Below are 23,101 nucleotides of genomic sequence, written 5' to 3' on the forward strand. Positions count from 1 at the left end.
CCTTGGTCAGATCCATAGTCCATCTGAGAATCTCCAGACAGCGACGACTTGTGGGAGCTCTTAAAAGCTAGTCGTCTGACGGAGCCGGACACAAGATCATGGTACTGCTGCACAGTCTGTGAACTGTCAACCATGGGGAAGCGAGGAAGTACAGTGACAACCCGAAGCTGTCTAGACTGTCTGGGTCGTACGGACAACTCCTTATCGGGTTGCTGAGGTTGCCGCACTGCGTCACAACAAGACACTTCTGCTGGTTGTTGAACGTCTTCCCAGTGACACACTGACTCCGTAAACAAAAAATCCTCTAACAAGGACTAAGCTTGGACTGCATGTCTTGCAACACAGCTCAAGGTCTATGGGAGCAGGTGTGGTAACAGACGGGGTTAGCGACTGAAGTGGAACCATTACCCTCCCTGGAAGCATGCTATGCTTAAATAAAAGTCCATAGGAGGCTAAGCAGCTAAAGGCTCCTCTCCAAATGACAGAGTCCTCAAGGGAAAATCAGAAGGAGGGAGAATAGCACTTTCTCATCTACAGGAACCATATCCGAGAAAAGCTAAGTTCTCTCAGTGAGGGTTTCACTGGTGCAAAAGCAGCAGACTAGAAGGCAACGTTATGAAACTGCTTGACAGTCTAGTGAGTTGGCAACAACCAAAGATGTGTGACTGAGAAGCATGCGGTAAGGTATGCAGAGCATGCTGTATGTAGAGCATGCTGTAAGGTAAGCAGAGCATGTTGCATGGCGTGCGGCTTATGCTGCATGGGATGAGGCTCATGTTGCATGGGATGAGGCTCATGCTGCATGGTATGAGACTCATGCTGCATGGGATGAGGCTCAAGCTACAAGGGATGAGGCTTATGCCGCATGCGTTGAGGAGGATGCCGCATAGTATGAGGCTCCTGCCTCATGGGTTGAGGCGGTTTTTTTAAAGAAATCTGAACCTGACCCTAATCTAGCTGTCCGAGGATTTACCTGGTGAGACATCAGTCTCTTTACCAGCGAGTTTTACCAGATTTCCCCGGGCCACCACGTGACACAATTGGTAGTAATTCATTCAAATTACCCCTAATGAGTCAATATGGATAAATATCAACACAACATCGTGTTCAAATAGAAATAAATTTCTACCTCATACTTGGGATCGAACGCTAGCCCCTTCTAATGAAAGGCCAGGTCGAAACCAACCATGCCACGAGAGCCCATTCAAGAGTTGAGGTTCTTGCCTCAAGAGTGGAGGTGGCTGCCGCAAGAGTTGAGGTTGCTGCCTCAAGGATGGTGGAGGTTGCCGCAACGCAAGAGGTTGCTGCATAGCGCTGGTATCTGGCAACTCCCAATGCGGCAGCTCACGCGTGGAGGTAGGTTGAGGAACCTCAACATCATACGTCTGGCAGGGTGGACTGCGCAGAGGTGGAGTTGAGGTTGCTGCCTCGAGGATGGTGGAGGTTGTCGCACCGCAAGAGGTAGCTGCCTCGAGGATGGAGGAGGTAGTCGCAACGCATGAGTCTCCTACCTCAAGGGTAGAGGAGGTTGCTGCAAAGCATAAGGCTCCTGCCTCAAGTGTTGAGGAGGTTGCCGCGTGGCAAGAGGCTCCTGCCTCAAGGAAAGTGGAGGTTGCTGCACAGAGCTGGTATCTGGCAACTCCCAATGCGGCAGCTCACGCATGGAGGTACCTTGAGGAACCTCAACATCATACGTCTGGCAGGCTGGACTGCGTAGAGGTGGAGGAGCGCTCGCAGGAGGAGGTGTGTTAACCTTCTCTGCCTGAAACTCCTGCATCAACACCGCAAGCTGAGACTGCATTGTCAGCAGCATAGACCACTAGAGTTTAAGAAAGACAACAACAAACGGAGCTACTGTCCGTTGAAACTGAGGGTCTAAAACAGCTGGTGCGGCAACAGACGGAGTTACTGTCTGTTGCGATACCACCTTGCCTCTCTGGGAGGTGTGCAGTTGTCGTACTGCAGCAAGTCCGAACTGACCCAGTGCTAATGACACCACCTAGGAGTTGGACTTGCGCGGAAGGGATCGACTTGCAATTAAAAGCTGCAAGATTTGGTCCATGGTTTCTGCGAGAAACCTCTTCCGCAGACGAGGAATAAATGGGCTCTCTCGTCTTTGTGTGGGTGGGGTGATCACGTCGGCTACGTGAGTTGGTTACACCCGAAACCACGGAGGGAAACGTCTGTTCGTCGATCAAGGCCTGCTGAACCCATAAGTCCTTCGACATTACTTCTCCCCTGGGCTTGGGAGCTTGTAAGAGGTCCCAGACTAGGCGAACAACTGGCACGAACAGACGAACCCTCGAACGCAACACTGTAACACTTTGCGCTTATCACTGTATCACTTTTGATTTTCTGTTTGCACTTATTTCACTGAACTCGAAACTTTAAGTGGTTTGTACCTGAAACACGCAATTCTATCCTTCATTAAAAGTTAGTAATTGCGAAAACAGTATTACAATGTAACAGAAAAACATAATGAAAGATAAATAATTCAGTGGCTGGAAAAGAGATTAAACACTAGATCAAATAAACTACGTTTAAAATCTCTCACCGCATAAAGTCTGAGAACAAGAATAAAACTCTAGAAACGTTTACCTTCTTCCCCTAAAGAGACTAGGGAGAAGAGCAAAAACGATAACAACGTTACCCGCTTGAACGAAACGTTTATCCTCCTCTCTCTCCCTCCGTCTCTATCTCTCTCTCTCTCTCTCTCTCTCTTGACTTAGCACCTGAGAGAAGAGCCCAATTATATATATCGTTAAAACATATTGTTAAAGGAAAAAAACTGAAAGGTTTCCCAAATAAAAAGTTCCTTTATTAGAATAGAACCATTTAAGCTAAGAAAGAATGAACAAAACGCTAGAATCGGTTTACTCTTACTGCAACGTGACACCGTGATAGACTCTCTCTCTATCGTAACGATAGAGCGCAAGTTGAACGTTCTGAACGTCAACTTCTGCAGAGACAAAACAAAACGTTAGTTCAACTTTGAAAACAGTACAAGACTATCAAAGAAATTCTTTCAAAAACATTAAAATAGCATAATATGTTAACAGGTAAAAACGAAATGACGGGCTCAAAGTTAATTAACTTCGGTTCCAAGAAAAGACCGCCTACTATTAGGAAAGGTCGAATATAAACAAATATAAAAATTAATTTTAATAAGTTTATAATAAAAGGAAGTTAATCAAAGAGGCCTATAAAAGGCGGAGAGATATAAAATAAATCTATAACTTTGTTAAGCAAAATTAAGAGAGTCTATACTCTCTTCGACACCAACACTTCCGTCTAAGGGAAGGGTCGGCCATTTAAAAGTGAAAGAGAGTTCATACTCTCTTCGTACCAAAATTAAATAAAAAATTAAATCAAATTAATTCCAAAAACTTGCTAAGCTAATGATATAGCTTCCTGAATAGCGAAGGCTAAACTCTAGAGCAAATACATCATCAAATCGTGAGCAATAACTCCAGAATCAACAGCGTATCCATGTAGGTCTAGCCGGAGGCACGACAGAGGAAAAATTGAGGTGGTGTTGACAAGAAGTACTAGAGTACCTGACCACAGATGGCGCTGTGGTGTTCACCCCCACCTGTATAGCGATCGCTGGCATATCCCTACCGTAGATTTCTGTCGGCAACAGAGTTGACAGCTACATGATTATCGGGTAAGATTAATATTGAAAAATTTTGTTTACTTCTTTTTTGATTGAATATCATCAAAATTTTTTTAGTTAAAATATTATATTGTTTTACATTTTTTTTTTTTTTTCGATTTTATTTCCCTTCAAAAAAATTTTTTTGGGTCAGAATTTTAATTTTATAGTCGTAAAATAATCGACAATTATCCAGCAACCCACCATACAATTTTTATGCATATCCAAGAATAATTAGATTAGTAAATAACACCTTGAAATTGACATACCCTTCCTACATTTCAAGTGGCAGATTAGGGAGTCTGAGTCAGTGTGGTTGGCGGCCATTTTGTGGACATATCCGAAGCGTAAGTTGCCCTATCTATATATATTCTTGTTCCCTATAGAATTTGTGATATTTTGGTATATTTTTACCTGCATAAATATCATATTATATATTAAATATATGTATTTTTTTACGAAATTTCTAAGTACAGTACTCAAAAAATGACCTTTAGATATGGCCCCTGATATAAATGTAATTTACAAAATAATGAAGATTTTTTTACATATTTCTATTTTAGGATAACATATGTTTATTCCCTAAAAAAATTAGCCACTTCCTATTTCATTTGGGTACCCAAAAAAATTCATGAAATTTGGACAAATTTTTTTGGCCAAAAAAAGTTACCCTTTTTTCTCATTTCAGATCTTCACCTCCATGGGTCTGACTTCATCCAAAATACATCAAGATGTGTCCTAAACATTCAAGATTCAATTCCTAAAAGGATTTGTGTATATATGTATAAACTTTTTTTTTATGAATTTTTATGTAAGGTCTTTTTTTCCTACTTAATTTTTTAAAATATTTATAATAAATAGTTTTCCTACAGATGAGTAGTATTTATCTTTACAGTTGTTTTAAGCATTCATTGAAGTTTTTTTTGGCAAAAGAAAAAAGGAGGTTACTGCAAAAACTGATTTTTCAAGAATTTTTTTTTGTCGTCGGGGTCGCGCGCGTCCGAGTATACCCTTAAAGGGGTGTCCGAGGAGCGTACCTATCCAGGGTTAATTGTCAGTAGATATCTTGGCACACTTGTTGAATGATGGCAGTAATGTTATTAAAACATAAAACATGATGCAATACACTACCTCTACACAGGTAACTCAATTCTTGGCAAGAGATACAGCACTTTGGTGTCAAGGAGAACATTTACCATGTCATTATTACCAAACTTCTTGATTGCGTACCATGATTTCCCTACAGAAATGGTTAAGAAACCAACCACTAAAGAATTTACTCTAAAGCAATCACAGAAAACAACTATATCACAAGAAGATACAGCAGCTGCTCTGCATGTTCAACCACCCTCAAGAGTTTGAATAACAAAATATTGTTACAAAATTTCTGGCCTCCACAAGGCGCTAGAAGAGTTGAAAGACCCAGGCCTACAAGGCTGAGGATTATGAAGTGCAAAGTATGAGATGATGAATGGAGAAGTATTGAAGATAGCTAGCGACGACAGGAGAAATCTAACCGAAGCCCTTTGCGTCAATAGGCGTAGGAGGAGATGATGATGACGATGAAATTTCTGGCCAAGTAACCTATTTAAATTGTCAATTCCTGAAGTGGATATCAGCTGTTAGAAGACCGGTGGGAAAACCCCATATGAGATGGAGGGACAACATTGCGATGGCTATTACTAACAGGGGTTCTAACATTCACGAGGACGACCAGCAGGAAATATACTTAAAGCTAACTGGAGAAAATTCTGCAATTCCGGGCAAGACGACTGATAAGCTTTAAGCTTACCTGGCATCTGGTGAAAAGCCAAGGTACGAGTGGATACAGAGGTAAAAACACTTTCACCAGTGTTTCCTATTTTACTTATCAATGCATGGGCATGAACCAGATCAAAATAGCAACCTTTATGCAACCAATGACTTGCTATGAGCCCCTCATCATCAAGATGTCAAGAGCTCAAACCTGTGGGATCAAAATTTAGAAACCTAGTACCTTAAAATCAGGAAGGTTTTAAGTTTCTGGAACTTAGCATGATAAACCACCACAACCAGTAACTATGAAAGCCAATACAGAACCAGTAATCTCCAAAAAATTAGGATGAAGAATTACCCTATTGTCAACTTGACCCTTACGTTTTCTGATTGCAGGCCTGAGGATTCCTTAAGAGCCGTTTTAGGTCAAACTTAGGGAGATTACAAACTAACGCACTTGCTCAAACTTTGTTACATGCCATACTACCCTAGAGGGGACCTTCAAAGACACCTGTATAGAAGGGGTGGAGGGTAGCAATGAACACAATATACTAAAGAGCTATGGCTGCTTCTGCTACAAAGCATGATAACCAGGAGGGTTAAGAAAGGCCAATACAGTATCTTTGTGCCACCCTGAAAATCTATTGGCTAATCAGCACACAATGTACAGGTCCTCAACTGAAAATAATAGATGATAAAGAAATTTCATAATAAAACAATATTATATTTGATACAGTCAGCATTATAACATTTGTAATAACCGTGATAGGCACCTGACCTATATTGTTTGTTTGATGCCACTTGGGGTTATAAGTATGTTATACCAGACCAATCATTGGATACATGCATGCCATTTGAGTAGTAAGGCCCAGAGCCGGGACCTATGAGGCAACTCAAGGCCTGGGTACAAATAGGGTGGGGGACGAAACACCTAAGTTATAGTTAAAAGAGGAATGCTAGCTAAAATAACACCTACTAGCATCAGAGAAGTAAAAAAAAAAAAAAAAAGAATCATGAAAAACAAATTTTCTCCATAGAAAAATAGAAGTCATAAAATAGTCTACATTATACAATATATACTTCTTAGTAATAACTGATCAATTATACTTTTATACTTATGGAAAAAATTAAAACTAAAAATCTTATATTTTGTGCATTAAATACTGATGTTACTTATTCTTGGCATATACAAACACTTTAGGTTACTACACAAGTAAAATTAACTCTGTTGCACTTACCGCAGCAACATTTTCTGATCCCTGCATTCCACCAGGAATAACAGCGTCATAGGGGCCTTTGGCAACAGCATTCTTAAAGGACATGTCTGTTTTAATATAGACGTTCCTACTACATTTGACCGTTACCTGAAAGTAGTAATATTCACTTAAACATCACACTTATTTGAAAATCATAATCATTTTCACAATACAATAAGAGAAAAGTACTAACTTAAGACACACCATTTTTACACACTAACTGAAACCTAGTGCTTTTGAACAGCATATATGGGAGCGTTTGTAGATAGGTGGACACGCACAACCTCGGGCATATAAAAGCTAAAGGAAATCCCATTTTACAAAGCCTCAGAGATATACCCTAGTGTGAAATATCCCCACCAGTTTTATTCCAGCTGTGACCAGGTTGTGGAATGATCCTCCTAATCAGACAAGTGGAACATCAAAAGTTCAAACTTGCAGTGAATGTTTTTATGTTGAACAAACTTTATTGTATGAATAGTGTACTGTATGTATGTATGTATGCACTGTATGCATGCATGCATGTAGGTATGCATGCATGTATGTATGTACGCATGCATGTATGTATGCACTGTATGCATGCATGCATGTAGGTATGTATGCACTGTATGCATGCATGCATGTAGGTATGTATGCACTGTATGCATGCATGCATGTAGGTATGTATGCACTGTATGCATGTATGTATGTATGTATGTATGCATGCATGTATGTATGTATGTATGTACGCATGTATGTATGCACTGTATGCATGCAGGCATGTAGGTATGCATGCATGTAGGTATGCATGCATGTATGCATGTATGTATGCACTGTATGCATGCAGGCATGTATGTATGCACTGTATGCATGCAGGCATGTATGTATGTATGCACTGTATGCATACATGCATGTATGCACTGTATGCATGCAGGCATGTATGTATGCACTGTATGCAGGCATGTATGTATGCACTGTATGCAGGCATGTATGTATGCACTGTATGCACTTATGCATGTATGTACTGTATGCATACATGCATGTATGCACTTATGCACTGTATGCATACATGCATGTATGTATGCACTTATGCATGTATGCACTGTATGTATGCATGCATGTAAGCACTTATGCATGTATGTATACAATTATGCATGCATGCACTTATGCACTGTATGCATGCAGGCATGCACTTGATGCATGCATGTATGCACTGCATGTATCTATGCACTGTATGCACTTATGCATGTATGTATGTATGTATGCACACTATGCATGTATGCACTGTATGCATGCATGTATGTATGTATGCACTGGATGCATGCATGTATGCACTGTATGCATGCATGTATGTATGTATGTATGCACTGGATGCATGCATGTATGTATGCACTGTATGCATATATGCATGTATGCACTGTATGTATACATGTATGCATGTATACATGTATGCATGTATGCATGTATACATGTATACATGTATGCATGTATGCATGTATACATGCATGCATGTATGCATGCATGTATGTATGTATATATGCACTGTATACATGTATGTATGTATGTATGAAAGACCTATTTTAATGTTTTTACTATTCTTAAAATACTTTGGTTTATATATGATACTTTAATTACTTAGCAAAACTCTAATTCACTAAAAGAAATGGACGAGTGCTAGCTACTTTGGCATTTTTCCTCAATATGGGGGCTTGGGCATAATAACTCACTTATCGGTCGATTACAATATCAAGTGCATTTTTCAATTTAATTTCATTATTTATATTATTTACTTTTGGGAGAGAGTGCTGGTCAGGTATTTCACATGCGTTGCTTGCATTCGCTTTTTCCAGCTGTTCAGTTTTTGTGTAACCAATGACTTGCTTGCAAATATTCACACAGAAGTTCCCAGATATTTTTGAACAACTGCCATTTAAATTCCACCCTCCCTTTCAGTTTAAAGCTTCACGACTATATCATAAAGTTCTATTAAAGAATGGAAGTACAATATACAGTATTTCAAAATCTACTGTAATTCCATCTATGACGGTGATTGATTATGATGAAAAAGCTCTCCGTTCAATATATAGCTACTGTTGTTCATGTGAAAGTAAAAACTATCCACGAAATAATGACCCACAGGGCTGGTGAGCGCAGCTCAAGATGTACCCCTTGGTGCAGTGATGTAATGTTAATTTTGCGAGCGAAGGAAACTACAGCGATGCAAAATCCATTAGAAGTTTAAAAATACATCCCCAAAGTAATGACCCACGGGGTTTACTAGCACAGCTCAACAAGTACCGCTTGCCAGTAGAGTAATGTTAATTTATCGAGCGTAGCGAGCCACGGCAGAGTGAAAACCATTAGAAGGACGTGAAGTGAATCATAGAAAATTATGATACTTTAATTTCAGCCACTTAAATGAACCATATATTTTTCAACTGGTTAGCTTGTGTTTACTTTTTATTTCTTGTGACCTGGAAACTTCTAGGTTAGGTTAGGTGGGTTCATTAGGTTCTGTACCCTTTTGTATATAGAGTAAACGGTATATAGAAAAATATTTAAAAAATATTCATGCTAACATTAGCGTAGCATTGCTAACATTAATAAGGGCATCGTAACATTGCTAATGTTAGCGTTCGTAGTCCATACATTCTTGACGAGTGAAGTGACACGGAATTAGAACAAGTCATTATATTTAAACATTTTAACAGAAAATATATAACAAAAGACATTATATTTAAAAATTTCAACAGAAAATATATATATGTTTTCCCGTAGAAAATAACGTGAGAACCGGTTTTCACCTTCGTATCAACCATTATAACAGCAACCAGTTCTGTTTGTTTGGGGTTGAAATGAAGGTCAAAATTGGTCAAATCACGGTATTTACTACAGGAAAACATATATTTTCTGTTCGAAATGAGAATCTGTAATACAGTAAAACTCTACCTATTTTCTTTCCTCAGTTATTTTCCCTATTGGAGCCCTTTGGCATATAGTATCCTGCTTTACCAACTAGGGTTGTAGCTTAGCTATCAAAATCCTCCTTACCATTGGGCACAAAGTCCCTCCAGTTACCCTTACTAGGGATAGTGGGCTGGTGTCCACCATTGTACAAAGTACCCTAAGGACCCCTATAAAATTTACTTCCTTTATTGCATACCTCATTAACAATTATATCAGAGGGGCAATAGTTGAATGCAATTAAAGGTTTCTTAGTTATTAATTCTACATTATAATTGTTTGAAATGTCAACTAATAAAAGTAAATAAAAATATTCTTCAGCAACAATTTTGAGTTTCGGGTTTTCAAAATTCGGATTTTCTGTACCGGCATTCTTAAGCCTATGGTAAAATAAATAGATTTCAAACTATTACAACGAAATAAAATTAATCCAAAGGTATCAGTTAACGTAATGACTTTATTATATAAGACTGACAATAACTTTAGTAATGGCAGGAATTAATTTTCCGTGGTAAGAAATTTTGAATTTTACTTAACCAGTCTCTCCTTAGGGTTGCCAGTTTGGCCTTTTTTCCGGCCAAAAAAAACTCAAATTTGACCTTTTGTATTTAAATAGGTTGGCCTTTAGTAATATGAAAAAAAGCCGAGCCTTAAATACTATATTTTTGACCTTTTTCTATTAATGGGTTGACCTTTTAAAGCCTCTGTTGATTAGAAATTGACCTTTTCTCATTTAGAAAACCTGGCAACCCTGTCTGTCAGTCTAAAAATCCCTAAAACTTATGATAAAAAATCCCCAAAACAACGCAAAAATCCCCATTTTTCTACAAATATATTTTCTTCTGATCCTGTAGTTTTTACTAATATATAAATTACTCTCTATATTTCATTTAATTATAATAAAACTAATTGCAATGATAAAAAGGTTTACTCATCTCTATTTCTCTTTATAAAAATTTGTACATAACACCCCAATGAGACACCAGAAATCCCCAAAATCTAGGGATAAATCCTACTCCTGGTCTGACTTCTAGGGATAAATCCTACTCCTGGTCTGACTTTATATTATATTATAAGTTTCCTTTTTTATTTCTCAATGGCACTAAATTTCATATATTCTTTTGGTATCAACTTTTAATAGATGATTTAAATGTGTGGAAATAAAATATCCTTCTAGTCTGTGGCAGTGTAAATTTCATGTATTTGAACTTAATGTATAATTGCCTATATTCATTGTATAAACTGTATGCATATTGCATAAGATTTTTCATAATTTTGACCTTCCTTCGCATTGTGATCTGCCTAAAATGTATATAAGAATGTATACAATAAGCTGCATTATTATTATTATTATTATTATTATTATTATTATTATTATTATTATTATTATTATTATTATTATTATTATTAGCCAAACTACAACCCTGGTTGGAAAAGCAAGATGCTAAAAGCCCAAGAGCTCCAACAAGGAAAAATAGCCCAATGAGGAAAGGAAATAAGGAAATAAATAAATGATGAGAACAAATCAACAATAAATCATTCTGCAAGTTTGAACTTTTGAAGTTCTACTGATAACTTATCTGATTAAGAAGATCATTCCACAACTTGGTCACAGCTGGAATAAAACTTCTAGAAAACTGTGTAGTCTTTTCAATATTCATTTGGATGTCACTCAATTTTCTAGCCGTTTTCATTCCAACCAGCTTAATTTACTTATTATTTCATTTAATTTTAGTTTTATAAGTCATTCATTCCTCTGTAGTAATTTTAATATACCTGTAGTCTTCCACTATCTTGGGTTAGAGTTCTCTTGCTTGAGGGTACACTCAGGCACACTATTCGATTTTATTTCTCTTCCTCCTGTTTTTAAAGTTCTTTATAGTTTATATATGAAAGGGTCATCTCAATGTTGTTACTTTTCTTAAAATGATTTATTTATTTCCTCATTTCCTTTCTTCATTGGGCTATTTTCCCTGTAAAGCCCTTGGGCTTATAGCAGCCTGTTTTTTTTTTCAGTTAAGGTTGTAGCTTAGCAAGTAATAATAATAATAATAATAATAATAATAATAATAATAATAATAATAATAATAATAATAATAATAGTAACAACTTACACTCATTGACATTATTTATTATTATTATTATTATTATTATTATTATTATTATTATTATTATTATTACTAGCCAAGCTACAGTCCTAGTTGGAAAAGCAAGATGCTATAAGCCCAAGGGCTCCAACAGGGAAAATAGCACAGTGAGGAAAGGATTTAAGGAAATAAATAAATGATGAGAATAAATTATGTTGGCAAGACTAGAAAAGTTTTCGCTAATTCTGGTGACTTCATCTTTTGTTATACAACACGATATTTTACAGGTTTTATTCCAGCTGTGACCATACTGTGGAAAAAATCTTTCTAATCTGTCCCTTGAATAAGAGGAAGTTTGAAAGTTCAAACTTGTTGCAAATGTTTCTCTGTTGAACAGGTTGAAATAAGTCTCGCTTCATAGTTTGTATATGACTGATCTGTTTCAATGTTATTATTATTATTATTATTATTATTATTATTATTATTGTTGTTGTTGTTGTTGTTGCTATTATTATTATTATTATTATCATTATTATTATTATTATTGTTGTTGTTGTTGTTATTGTTGTTGTTGCTGGTGTTGTTGTTATTATTATTATTATTATTATTATTATTATTATTATTATTATTGTCAGGTTGAGTTAAAAGTAATGGCTGCATCGGCAGAGTTTATTTTCTTATCCAATTTTTCTATTTTCCGGATAATTCTCTTCTCTAGAGCACTACAATCAGCCAGCAGACTTGAAAAATTCATCAGTCGGGTGAATGACAAAATCGGGAAGACTTTTCAAGTATATTCTCACAAAATACAAGTAAAACTTTTGGTACAAAATAGTAGTTTTTACTATTTTGTACCAAAAGTTTTACTTGTATTTTGTGAGAATATACTTGAAAAGTCTTCCCGATTTTGTCATTCACCCGACTGATGAATTTTTCAAGTCTGCTGGCTGATTGTAGTGCTCTAGAGAAGAGAATTATCCGGAAAATAGAAAAATTGGATAAGAAAATAAACTCTGCCGATGCAGCCATTACTTTTAACTCAACCTGCCTAAAAGAGGGTCTCCTACCACGATATTATTATTATTATTATTATTATTATTATTATTATTATTATTAGCATCATTATTATTATTATTATTATTATTATTATTATTATTATTATTATTATTATTATTGTTGTTGTTATTATTATTATTATTGTTATTATTATTATTATTATTATTACTATTATTATTATTATTATTATTATTGTTGTTGTTGTTGTTGTTATCATTATTATTATTATTATTATTATTATTATCATTATTAGCTAAGATACATCCCTAGTTATAAAAGCATGTTAATTGCTATAATCCTAAAGGGCTCTAATCGGGAAAATAGCCCAATGAGGAAAGAAAATAAGGAAACATAATAGATTCGTGTGAAACAATAGAATCATGTGCTTGATTGTACCCTCATAAGAGAACTCCAACCCAAGACAGTGGAAGACCATGGTACAAAGGCTATGGCACTACCCGAGACTAGAAAACAAAAGTTTGATTTTGGAGTGTCCTAGGAGACTTGCTATAGCTAGAGTCTCTTCTACCCTTACCAAGTGGAAAGTAGCCACTGATCAATTACAATATTAGAAAGACCATGGATATATATATATATATATATATATATATATATATATATATATATATATATATATATATATATATATATGCTTACTTTAAAGACTGCTTTTCTGGTCCTATAAAGCCTGCTTTCCCAAATAGGGTTATACCTTATAATAATAATAATAATAATAATAATAATAATAATAATAATAATAATAATAATAATAATAATAATAATAATAATAATAATATGCTTTTAGATTGAAAATGCTTGCCAGTATATGCTGACATGTAGGACTATTATTATTATTATTATTATTATTATTATTATTATTATTATTATTATTATTATTATTATTATTATTATTATTATTATTATTATTAGCCAAGCTATAAACCTAGTTGGAAAAGCAAGATGCCCAAGGGCTCCAATAGGGAAAAATAACCCAGTGAGGAAAGGAAATAAGGAAATAAATGAGGAGAACTCTGTCTCCTGGAAATAGTACATTAAATAGGTACATTAAATATATGTAAAACATAAAATAAGATGAAGAGAACAATAATTATCATTTTTATCAACTTTTTCATCTATTTTAAAGCTTTGTAGACATTTAATTCATGTTTTTCTATGAACTGGATTATTAAAGGAGAGCCGTTACATAAGAATAACCTCCTCCTGCCACAACTACTACCACCATGTTGTTTACATTTTGGTTTACAAGCCAGGGTTGCCAGATATGGGGATTTATACCCTAGATTTGGAGACTTATCCCTACATTTGGGAATTTATCCTTAGGTTTGGGGATTTTGGATGACTGGTGACTATATCTATACATGTATCTATGAAGAAGAAACAGAGATGAGTAAACCTTTATATTGTTGCAATTAGTTTATTTACAATTACGTGAAGTATAACGAGTAATTTCTGTATTAGAAGAAAATATATTTCTGGAAATGGGGATTTTTTATCAAGAGCTTTAGGGAATTTTACACTAACCCATCTGGCAGTGGCAACGCTGTTTACAACTTTACCCGCCCGGTCTGAACTTTACATTGTGACAAGTTACTCGAAATAAACGAAAATATCTAGCTAATACTGTAAGTACACTATGATTTATAGTAATTAATAGAATATATAAACTTACTTTTAGGGTTAAGATAGGGTTTTAAGTGTAATTAATACGGGAATCAACTAATTTCATGTACTTTAGTGCAGCCACCTGTAGCTTATGGTAGCGTTGTTAGTTTTTTGCACTTTACGGGTAAAATAAATACTGATATCTGATTAAATATTGTATTTAATTATATTTAAATTATTTGGGAGTTTGCACGCTCGTAATTTCAAGGTTGATATTGTTTTTTATATACAATTTCGTATAATAAAAAAATTTTCACATTGACCCAACCTAGGACATCGTCCTTGCTTATGGAATTTGGCCAAGGCCCTCTAAATCCCTCCATTTACCTATACAGGGTTAAAATTTTGTTCTTTTTCATCGTACAGTGAAGCATGAATGCCATACAGGGAGTTAGTGATGCTATTTATGGTGTAGGGTTTGGTCGGGGTGTATGTACGATAGCGGCCACCCGTATGTATTATGGCTAACTTAGAATGCGGTAGTTTGTGTGGATTAAAAATGAACATCAACTAACCTAAACTTTCCTCCCTAACCTAACCTACAGGCCGTGTCCTTACCCACTTAACTAACAGGGGCGCTAATGACCCACTGCCAGATCCTCACGTGTTCTTTAAAAATAGACATCGACTAACCCAAACTTTTCCAACGTTCTACACACATAACCTGATAAGTGGTGCTTCAGTCGTAAGTTACTTGGGAGTCTTTGTATAATGATGGACAGGAACGCATACCTAGAATACCTAACCGAAACTTCCTTACTTAATTTAACCTACAAGTAGTGCCATTATTTATATACCTAATGGGGTCTGTTGCCCCTATGTGACTCCCCTTAGACGGCTGTAATCTTAGCGATAAGGCTGAAAATAAAGTAGTTATTTAGCATGGCCGTCTTCTTATATACACCTGGTTACTTGTTTGTATAGAATAAATGGCCTAACATTTTATATTCTAAACATCATAATTATTTGTTTTCAATATTGGCTAACATTGTACGGTGTAATTAAAGCTCTTCTTTTATTCATTGTGTTATAAATGATAGGTTAGGATAGAAAATTATGGTGGTCAACCCACCATTATAGAAAAACTGGATTTTTTGCCAGAAATTATTATTAAAGCCATTCATAAAATACATTGTCTTATTTTTTACAAAACTTTTATTATTATTTTTATTACTAGCCAAGCTACAACCTTAGTTGGAACAGCAAGATGCTATAAGCACAAGGGCTCCAACAGGGAAAAATAGCCCAGTGAGGAAAGGACGAAGGAGAACTTGAAGGTATTCCTTCACCTTCCTCTCTTAGTACCAACATTGGATCTACACATTCATTGAACTTGAGCACACTGCCGGTTGGAAGGAAAAAAGGGCGCCGCCCTTCCTTTACCGTTTGTGGAAGATGAGTCCTTTAAAACCGATTGATAGCAGTTACATATAAGTACCATGGAGAGAGAAATGTTAGGAGTCACTTAAGTGTAGTATCTCAACGGGTGGCTGGTGCCCTGGCCAGCCTACTACCTAGCTTGTGGTTTATCTCTAGGCTTATCAAAGTCAGACTTTGTCTTGTTTATTGTAATTGCGTCTGCCGACTAAGTAGGAGAGGTTATATTTTCGCCCGATGTTTGTCTGTTTGTGAAAAACTTCCTGGCCACAATTTTACTCAGTTGTAAAACTTTCAAGAATTAATTGTTGTCAAAATGTGTTAGTGATTTATATTTGAAAGTCGTAGGTCAAAGGTCAAGGTCGAACAAAAGGTCGACCGAATTAACCCTAACCTTGAGAAATAAGCTGCTGTGGTGGAGGTATGCTCTCTACTGAGTATCCCTCTAGTTCCCTTTGCTATTGGAGGATTTCGTTGAGGTTTCTTCCTACACCTTATAAACTATTTTAAATTTCATTGAACTTTATACATTGGTCTTCTTACATGTTTATGGATCCTGCCTAAAAAGTCAACGAGTGTTGCTTAAACAAGTTGTCTTGGGTAGTGTCATAGCCTCTGTACCATGGCCTTTCACTGTCTTGGATTAGAGTTCTCTAGCTTGGGGGTACACTTGGGTAAGCTGTTCTATCTTATTTCTCATTCTCTGTTTTTTTTTTTTTTTTTTTTTAAGTTTTTATAGTTTATATGTGAAGGATCTAATTTAAAGTTGTTACTGTGCTTGAACTATTTTATTTTGGTTGTTTATTATTCTCATGTAGTTGTGTATTTCCTGGTTTCCTTTCCTCACTGGGCTATTTTTCCCTGTTGAAGCCCTTGCCCTTATAGCATCTTGCTTTATGAACTAGGGTTGTACCTTAACTTGTAATGATAATAATAATGAAAATAATATTTTTCAATATTAAACTTACCCGATAATCATGTAGCTGTCAACTCCGTTGCCCGACAGAATTCTACGGAAGGGATACGCCAGCTATCACTATACTAGAAGGGGGTGTACTCACCAGCGCCACCTGTGGCCAGGTACTGCAGTACTTCTTGTTGACACCACCTCAATTTTTCCTCTGTCGTGCTTCCGGCAAGACGTTCTTGGATACGCTTATAATTTTGGAGTATTGTTCACGGTTTTTGGTGAAGTATTTCTCTAAGATTTCAGCTTTCGCTATACTGGAAACTTTTCTATTAGCTTAGATAGCTTTTATTTTGCTTTGATTAATGGTTAACGATCTTTTGCTTGATTTGGAATCCCCCTTGACTAGCTCTTTGATTCAAGATGTCCGACCTTTCACAAGCCCCACCCCATAGACGATGTAGGTCTTGTAATAGGCGTATTCCGAAGGCCTCGGTTGATCCTCACACCGCTTGTTCCGACTGTAGGGAAAGACCCTGTCAGTTGGAAGATCGATGTGAGGAATGCGCCGGACTTTCGGAACTTGAGTTTGTTCGATTCCTTAAATATTCAACTAAGTTAGAGAGAGAGAGAGTTAGGAGGAGTTCTTCTCGCTCTTCACTTTTTTCCTCACCTCATGATCCTCAACCTTTTCCTCCCCCTGTAGTGGCTACCCCCGAACCTACTATTTGTGCTCAGCCTGATATGTCCGATGTTTTGCGTGCCATTCAGGCTTTAGGTGCCAAAGTGGAATCGGTAGTTAGTGACCATAAGTCTCTCTTGGCAGACGTCAAAGAGCTTAAGGTCAAAAGTGCAGTGGGAGGTGGTAGTGCCAGTGCTGTGCCAAGTGCTAGTGTCAGTGCGGTGCCGAGTGCTAGTGTCAGTGTCAGTGTTGTGCGTGAGGGTACTTCTGTGCGTGCCAGTCGTCCTCCCAGTCCGGGACCTCTTGCAAGCTCCCAAGCCCAGGGGAGAAGCAATGTCGAAGGGCAAAAGGGTTCGGCAGGCCTTGATCGGCGCACAGAAGTATCCTCGGTGGTTGCGGGCGTGTCTTACAGAGACCGTCACTCCCACCCGCAGACGATTGAGCCCGTTTTTTACTCGTCTGCAGAAGAAATATCGGGGAGAAAACGCTGGACTCAGGTCTCAAGACCTCTTAAACGGAAAGTCCAGACCTCAAGAGTTCTACAACCCGGATGCAGTCATTGGATTAGCTCTGACTCTCCTCAGTCATCAGGTGACTGCACACCTCCTAAGAGAGGTAAGGCGATGCCTCAGCAGACCTCATCTTCTGTTAAGGCTTTGCCTCAGCAGACCTTAGCGTCTGTTGATCCCAAGATGACTTTGCTGCAGTCCATGCAGTCACAGCTTGCGGTCTTAATGCGTGAGTTTCAGGCTGAGAAGGTTACACCTCCGCCTGCGAGCGCTCCGCCTCACCGCAGTCCAGTCTGCCAGGCGTACGAAGTTGAGGTTCCTCAGGCTACCTTACCGCGTTCGGAGTTGCCAGTTACCAGCGGTGTGCAGCAACCTCCACCTTCCTTAAGACAACCTCAACAATGGGAACAGGAGTCTTATGCCTTACTTCCTCCTCTTCCTCTTGCGGTTAGACCATCGAGGCAGCAACCTCTTGAGGTACGACAACCTCTTCCATCCATGAGGCAACCACCTCAGCTCTCGCTGCAGCGACCTCAACTTTCCTCAAGGCGAGAGCCTCAACTCTTGAGGCTAGCACCTCAGGAACCTCAACTCGTGAGACAGGAACTGAGTTCTGCGCAGCCACTACCTCAACTCTCGCAGCTCGCACCTCAAGAACCTCAACTCGTGAGTCAGGAACCTGCTACTGCGCATCCACAACCCTTGCAGCAAGCGCAACACTTGAGACAGGAAGCTCATGCTAGGAGTCAGCCACCTCAACCCATGCACCTACCTTCCTCTACACTTCTTGACCAGTCTTTGCAGCCTGAACCTCAGGTTTTAATTCAGCAACAGAGACTTGAGGATGAAACCGCAAGTGTTTATGCACCCGCTTGTCAAGATTTTGCTGTTCAGCATACCGCTGTTACTTTACCTCTCACTTCGCTACACTCTGGTGATGAGGTTTCTGAGGAGGAAGCTGCGCACCTAGATCCCTCTTCGGACGTGGAGGAACCCAAGTCTTCTCCTCTACCCATTGACTTTCGTAAGGTCCTGGCTCTTTTCAGAGAGGTATACCCGGACCATTTTGTTTCTGCTACCCCCCGCTCTCCTCCATCTGAGTTTTCGCTGGGCATGCAACCTGTTAAGTCGGCCTATACTAAGCTCGTCTTTGCTAGATCCTCTAAGAGAGCTTTAAGAATATTAGGGGATTGGTTGCAGTCCAAACAGCAACTAGGGAAGACTTCCTTTATGTTCCCACCTACTAAGCTGACTTCTAAGGCGGGCGTATGGTATGCCACAGGAGAGGAACCAGGCTTGGGAGTCCCTGCCTCTGCCCAGGCTGACTTCTCAAGTTTGGTCGATTCTCCTCGTAGATCAGCGATGAGGCGCTTTAAGGTCTGCTGGACCTTTTCCGACTTAGACCACTTCTTAAAGGGGGTATTTCGTGCCTTTGAGATTTTCAATTTTCTTGACTGGTGCCTGGGAGCCTTGAGCAAGAAGACCACCCCTGCGGACAAGGACTCAGCCATGCTTATAATGTCCTGCATGGATAAAGCAATTCGGGATGGGTCCGGCGAGCTTGCTTCAATGTTTGTTTCAGGAGTTCTTAAGAAAAGGGAGCAACTTTGCACTTTTCTTTCTTCTAGCATCACACCTTGTCAAAGGTCTCAACTCCTTTTTGCTCCGCTTTCTAAGTTCTTGTTCCCCGAAGAGCTTATCAAGGATTTGTCTGCGGCCCTGATTCAGAAGGACACTCATGATCTTGTGGCCTCTTCAGCTCGTAAGGCTAAGGTTGCTCCCTCAGTTCCCAGAACTTACCGCACCCCAGTGGCCGATACTCCTGCTACAAGGTTTATTCCGCCCTTTCGTGGCAGAGCCCCCAGCCGAGGAAGCTCCCGTCCAGACTCTTCCAGGAGCAGGTCTAGGAAAGGTCCCAAGACTTCAAAAGGCAAACACTGACTCTCCTCCTCTCCAGACAGCAGTAGGAGCCAGACTCAAGACCTTCTGGCAAGCTTGGGAAAGAAGAGGTGCAGACGCCCAGTCTGTCAAGTGGCTAAGGGAGGGTTACAGGATACCATTCTGCCGCAAACCCCCTCTGACCACTTCTCCCATCAACCTCTCTCCCAACTACAAGGAAAAGGACAAGAGGCTAGCGTTACACCAGGAGGTGTCGCTCCTGTTACAGAAGAAGGCAGTGGTTATAGTCCGGGACCATCAATCCCCGGGCTTCTACAACCGTCTCTTTCTGGTGGCCAAGAAGACAGGAGGTTGGAGACCGGTGCTGGACGTCAGCGCGCTCAATGCTTATGTCACCAAGCAGACGTTCACTATGGAGACGACGAAGTCGGTCCTAGCAGCGGTCAGGCAGGAGGACTGGATGGTCTCGTTGGATCTGAAAGACGCTTACTTTCACGTTCCTATTCATCCAGACTCCCAACCTTTCCTGAGATTCGTTTTTGGAAAGGTTGTGTACCAATTCCAAGCCCTGTGTTTTGGCCTAAGCACAGCTCCTATGGTGTTTACGCATCTGATGAGGAATATTGCAAAATTCCTCCACTTATCGGACATCAGAGCCTCCCTTTATTTAGACGACTGGCTGTTAAGAGCCTCCACGAGTCGTCGCTGTCTGGAGAGCCTCAACTGGACTTTGAACTTGACCAAGGAACTGGGTCTACTAGTCAACTTAGAAAAGTCCCAGCTCATTCCCTCCCAATCCATAGTTTACCTGGGAATGGAGATTCGGAGTCAGGCTTTTCGGGCTTTTCCATCGGCCCCAAGGATAAGCCAAGCCCTAGAATGCATCCTGAGCATGCTGAAGAGGAACAGTTGCTCGGTGAGACAGTGGATGAGTCTAACAGGGACCCTGTCATCGTTAGCCCTGTTCGTCGAGTTAGGGAGACTCCACCTCCGCCCTCTCCAATTCCATCTAGCAGCTCATTGGGACAAGGATTTGACGCTCGAAGCAGTCTCTATTCCTGTCACCAAAGAGATGAAGACCACTCTCTTGTGGTGGAAGACCAACCTCCTTCTCAAGGAGGGCCTATCGTTAGCGATTCAGACCCCCAATCTTCATCTCTTCTCGGATGCATCAGACTCGGGCTGGGGCGCGACCTTGAACGGACAGGAATGCTCGGGAACATGGAACAAGGAACAGGAAACGCTCCACATCAACTGCAAGGAGCTGCTGGCAGTTCATATGGCCCTAATGAACTTCAAGTCCCTCCTGCTAGGCAAGGTGGTGGAGGTGAACTCCGACAACACCACAGCCTTGGCTTACATCTCCAAGCAGGGAGGGACCCATTCGAGGAACGTGTACGAGATAGCAAGGGACCTCCTCATTTGGTCAAGAAGTCAAAACCTCACTCTGGTAACGAGGTTCATTCAGGGCAACATGAACGTCTCAGCAGATCGCCTAAGCAGAAAAGATCAAGTCATCCCCACGGAATGGACCCTTCACAAGAGCGTGTGCAACAGACTTTGGACCTTGTGGGGTCAGCCTACGATAGATCTGTTTGCCACCTCCATGACCAAGAGGCTTCCTTTGTACTGTTCCCCAGTTCCAGACCCAGCAGCAGTTCACGTGGATGCTTTTCTGCTGAATTGGTCCCATCTCGACCTTTACGCATTCCCACCGTTCAAGATCATCAACAGAGTCATTCAGAAGTTCGTCTCGCACGAAGGGACACGGCTGACGCTGGTTGCTCCCCTTTGGCCTGCAAGAGAATGGTTCACAGAGGTACTACAATGGCTGGTCGACGTTCCCAGGACTCTCCCTCTAAGAGTGGACCTTCTACGTCAACCTCACGTAGACAAGGTACACCCAAACCTCCACGCTCTTCGTCTGACTGCCTTCAGACTGTCGAAAGATTCGCTAGAGCTAGAGGCTTTTCGAAGGAGGCAGCCAGAGCGATTGCCAGAGCAAGGAGGGTATCCACTCGTAGAGTCTACCAATCCAAGTGGGAAGTCTTCCGAAGCTGGTGTAGAGCCAATGCAGTTTCCTCTACCAATACCTCTGTAACCCAAGTAGCTGACTTCCTATTACATCTAAGGAATGAGAGATCCCTTTCGGCTCCTACGATTAAGGGGTACAGAAGTATGTTGGCTTCAGTTCTCCGCCACAGAGGTTTGGACCTTTCTTCCAACAAGGACCTTCAAGACATCCTTAAATCTTTCGAGACTTCTAAAGAACGTCGTTTATCCACTCCAGGCTGGAATCTAGACGTAGTCTTAAGGTTCCTTATGTCTCCTAGGTTCGAACCTCTCCAGTCAGCTTCCTTCAAAGACCTTACCCTCAAGACTCTTTTCCTCGTCTGCCTTGCAACAGCTAAAAGAGTTAGTGAGGTTCACGCCTTCAGCAAGAACATTGGGTTCACATCCGAATCTGCAACGTGTTCTTTACAGCTCGGATTTTTAGCTAAGAATGAACTTCCTTCACGTCCTTGGCCTAGATCGTTTGAAATTCCTAGCCTTTCCAACATGGTGGGTAACGAGCTAGAAAGAGTTCTTTGCCCTGTCAGAGCTCTGAAATATTATCTTAATAGGTCAAAACCTATACGAGGACAGTCAGAAGCCTTATGGTGTGCAATCAAGAAACCTTCGATGCCTATGTCCAAAAACGGAGTTTCGTATTACAGTGAACCCTCGCTACTTCGCGGTTCGACCATCGCGGATTCACCACTTCGCGGATTTTTTCCATAACCCATATATATACAGTAATATACATATATATGTATGCATGTATTTATGTATATATGTAGGTATGTATATGTGTATACATATGAATATATATATATATACACACACACACATATATATATATATATATATATATATATATATATATATATATATATATATATATATATATATATATATATATATATATTCTAAAGTAGGAAGATGTGATGTAGTTCTAAGGGAAAAGTATGGGAAATATGTCTGGATAATAAGCAAAGCTCTACCTCCAGTTTGTTTCTACATTATGATCAGAGATAAATGTAAACAAAACATTGGTTGCCATTTTTTATCGTGCTTTTTAGCATGTTTAGGAAATGCATGATATAAAATCACCTTTAATATTTGTGCCTGTTTTAGTTTAGGGTACTGTAGTACATGCATTAAGTGTTCTGTACATTAAAGGGTAGTTTGTTAACAGTGCTACGTACAAGGGAAGGTTTTAAAAGTCTGAGTATACATGTTAAATAAATAG

The 23,101-nt window shown here is 39.3% G+C and overlaps 1 protein-coding gene across 1 annotated transcript in view; it reads right to left on the reverse strand.

Annotated features, from left to right (window-relative positions):
- The window catches only part of LOC137645587 (Parkinson disease protein 7 homolog), a 420,232-nt gene extending 413,359 nt beyond the window's left edge, over positions 1 to 6,873 (reverse strand). Inside the window, exons 1-2 of the mRNA XM_068378387.1 lie at positions 6,856 to 6,873; positions 6,649 to 6,774 (exon numbers count right to left, since the gene is read on the reverse strand). Of these exons, the coding sequence (XP_068234488.1) occupies positions 6,649 to 6,774; positions 6,856 to 6,873 (144 nt within the window). The remainder of the gene's footprint in view (positions 1 to 6,648; positions 6,775 to 6,855) is intronic.
- Between the last annotated feature and the right edge of the window lie 16,228 nt (positions 6,874 to 23,101).

Source organism: Palaemon carinicauda, chromosome 8 (assembly GCF_036898095.1).
Source record: "Palaemon carinicauda isolate YSFRI2023 chromosome 8, ASM3689809v2, whole genome shotgun sequence".
Taxonomy (NCBI): Eukaryota; Metazoa; Arthropoda; class Malacostraca; order Decapoda; family Palaemonidae; genus Palaemon; species Palaemon carinicauda.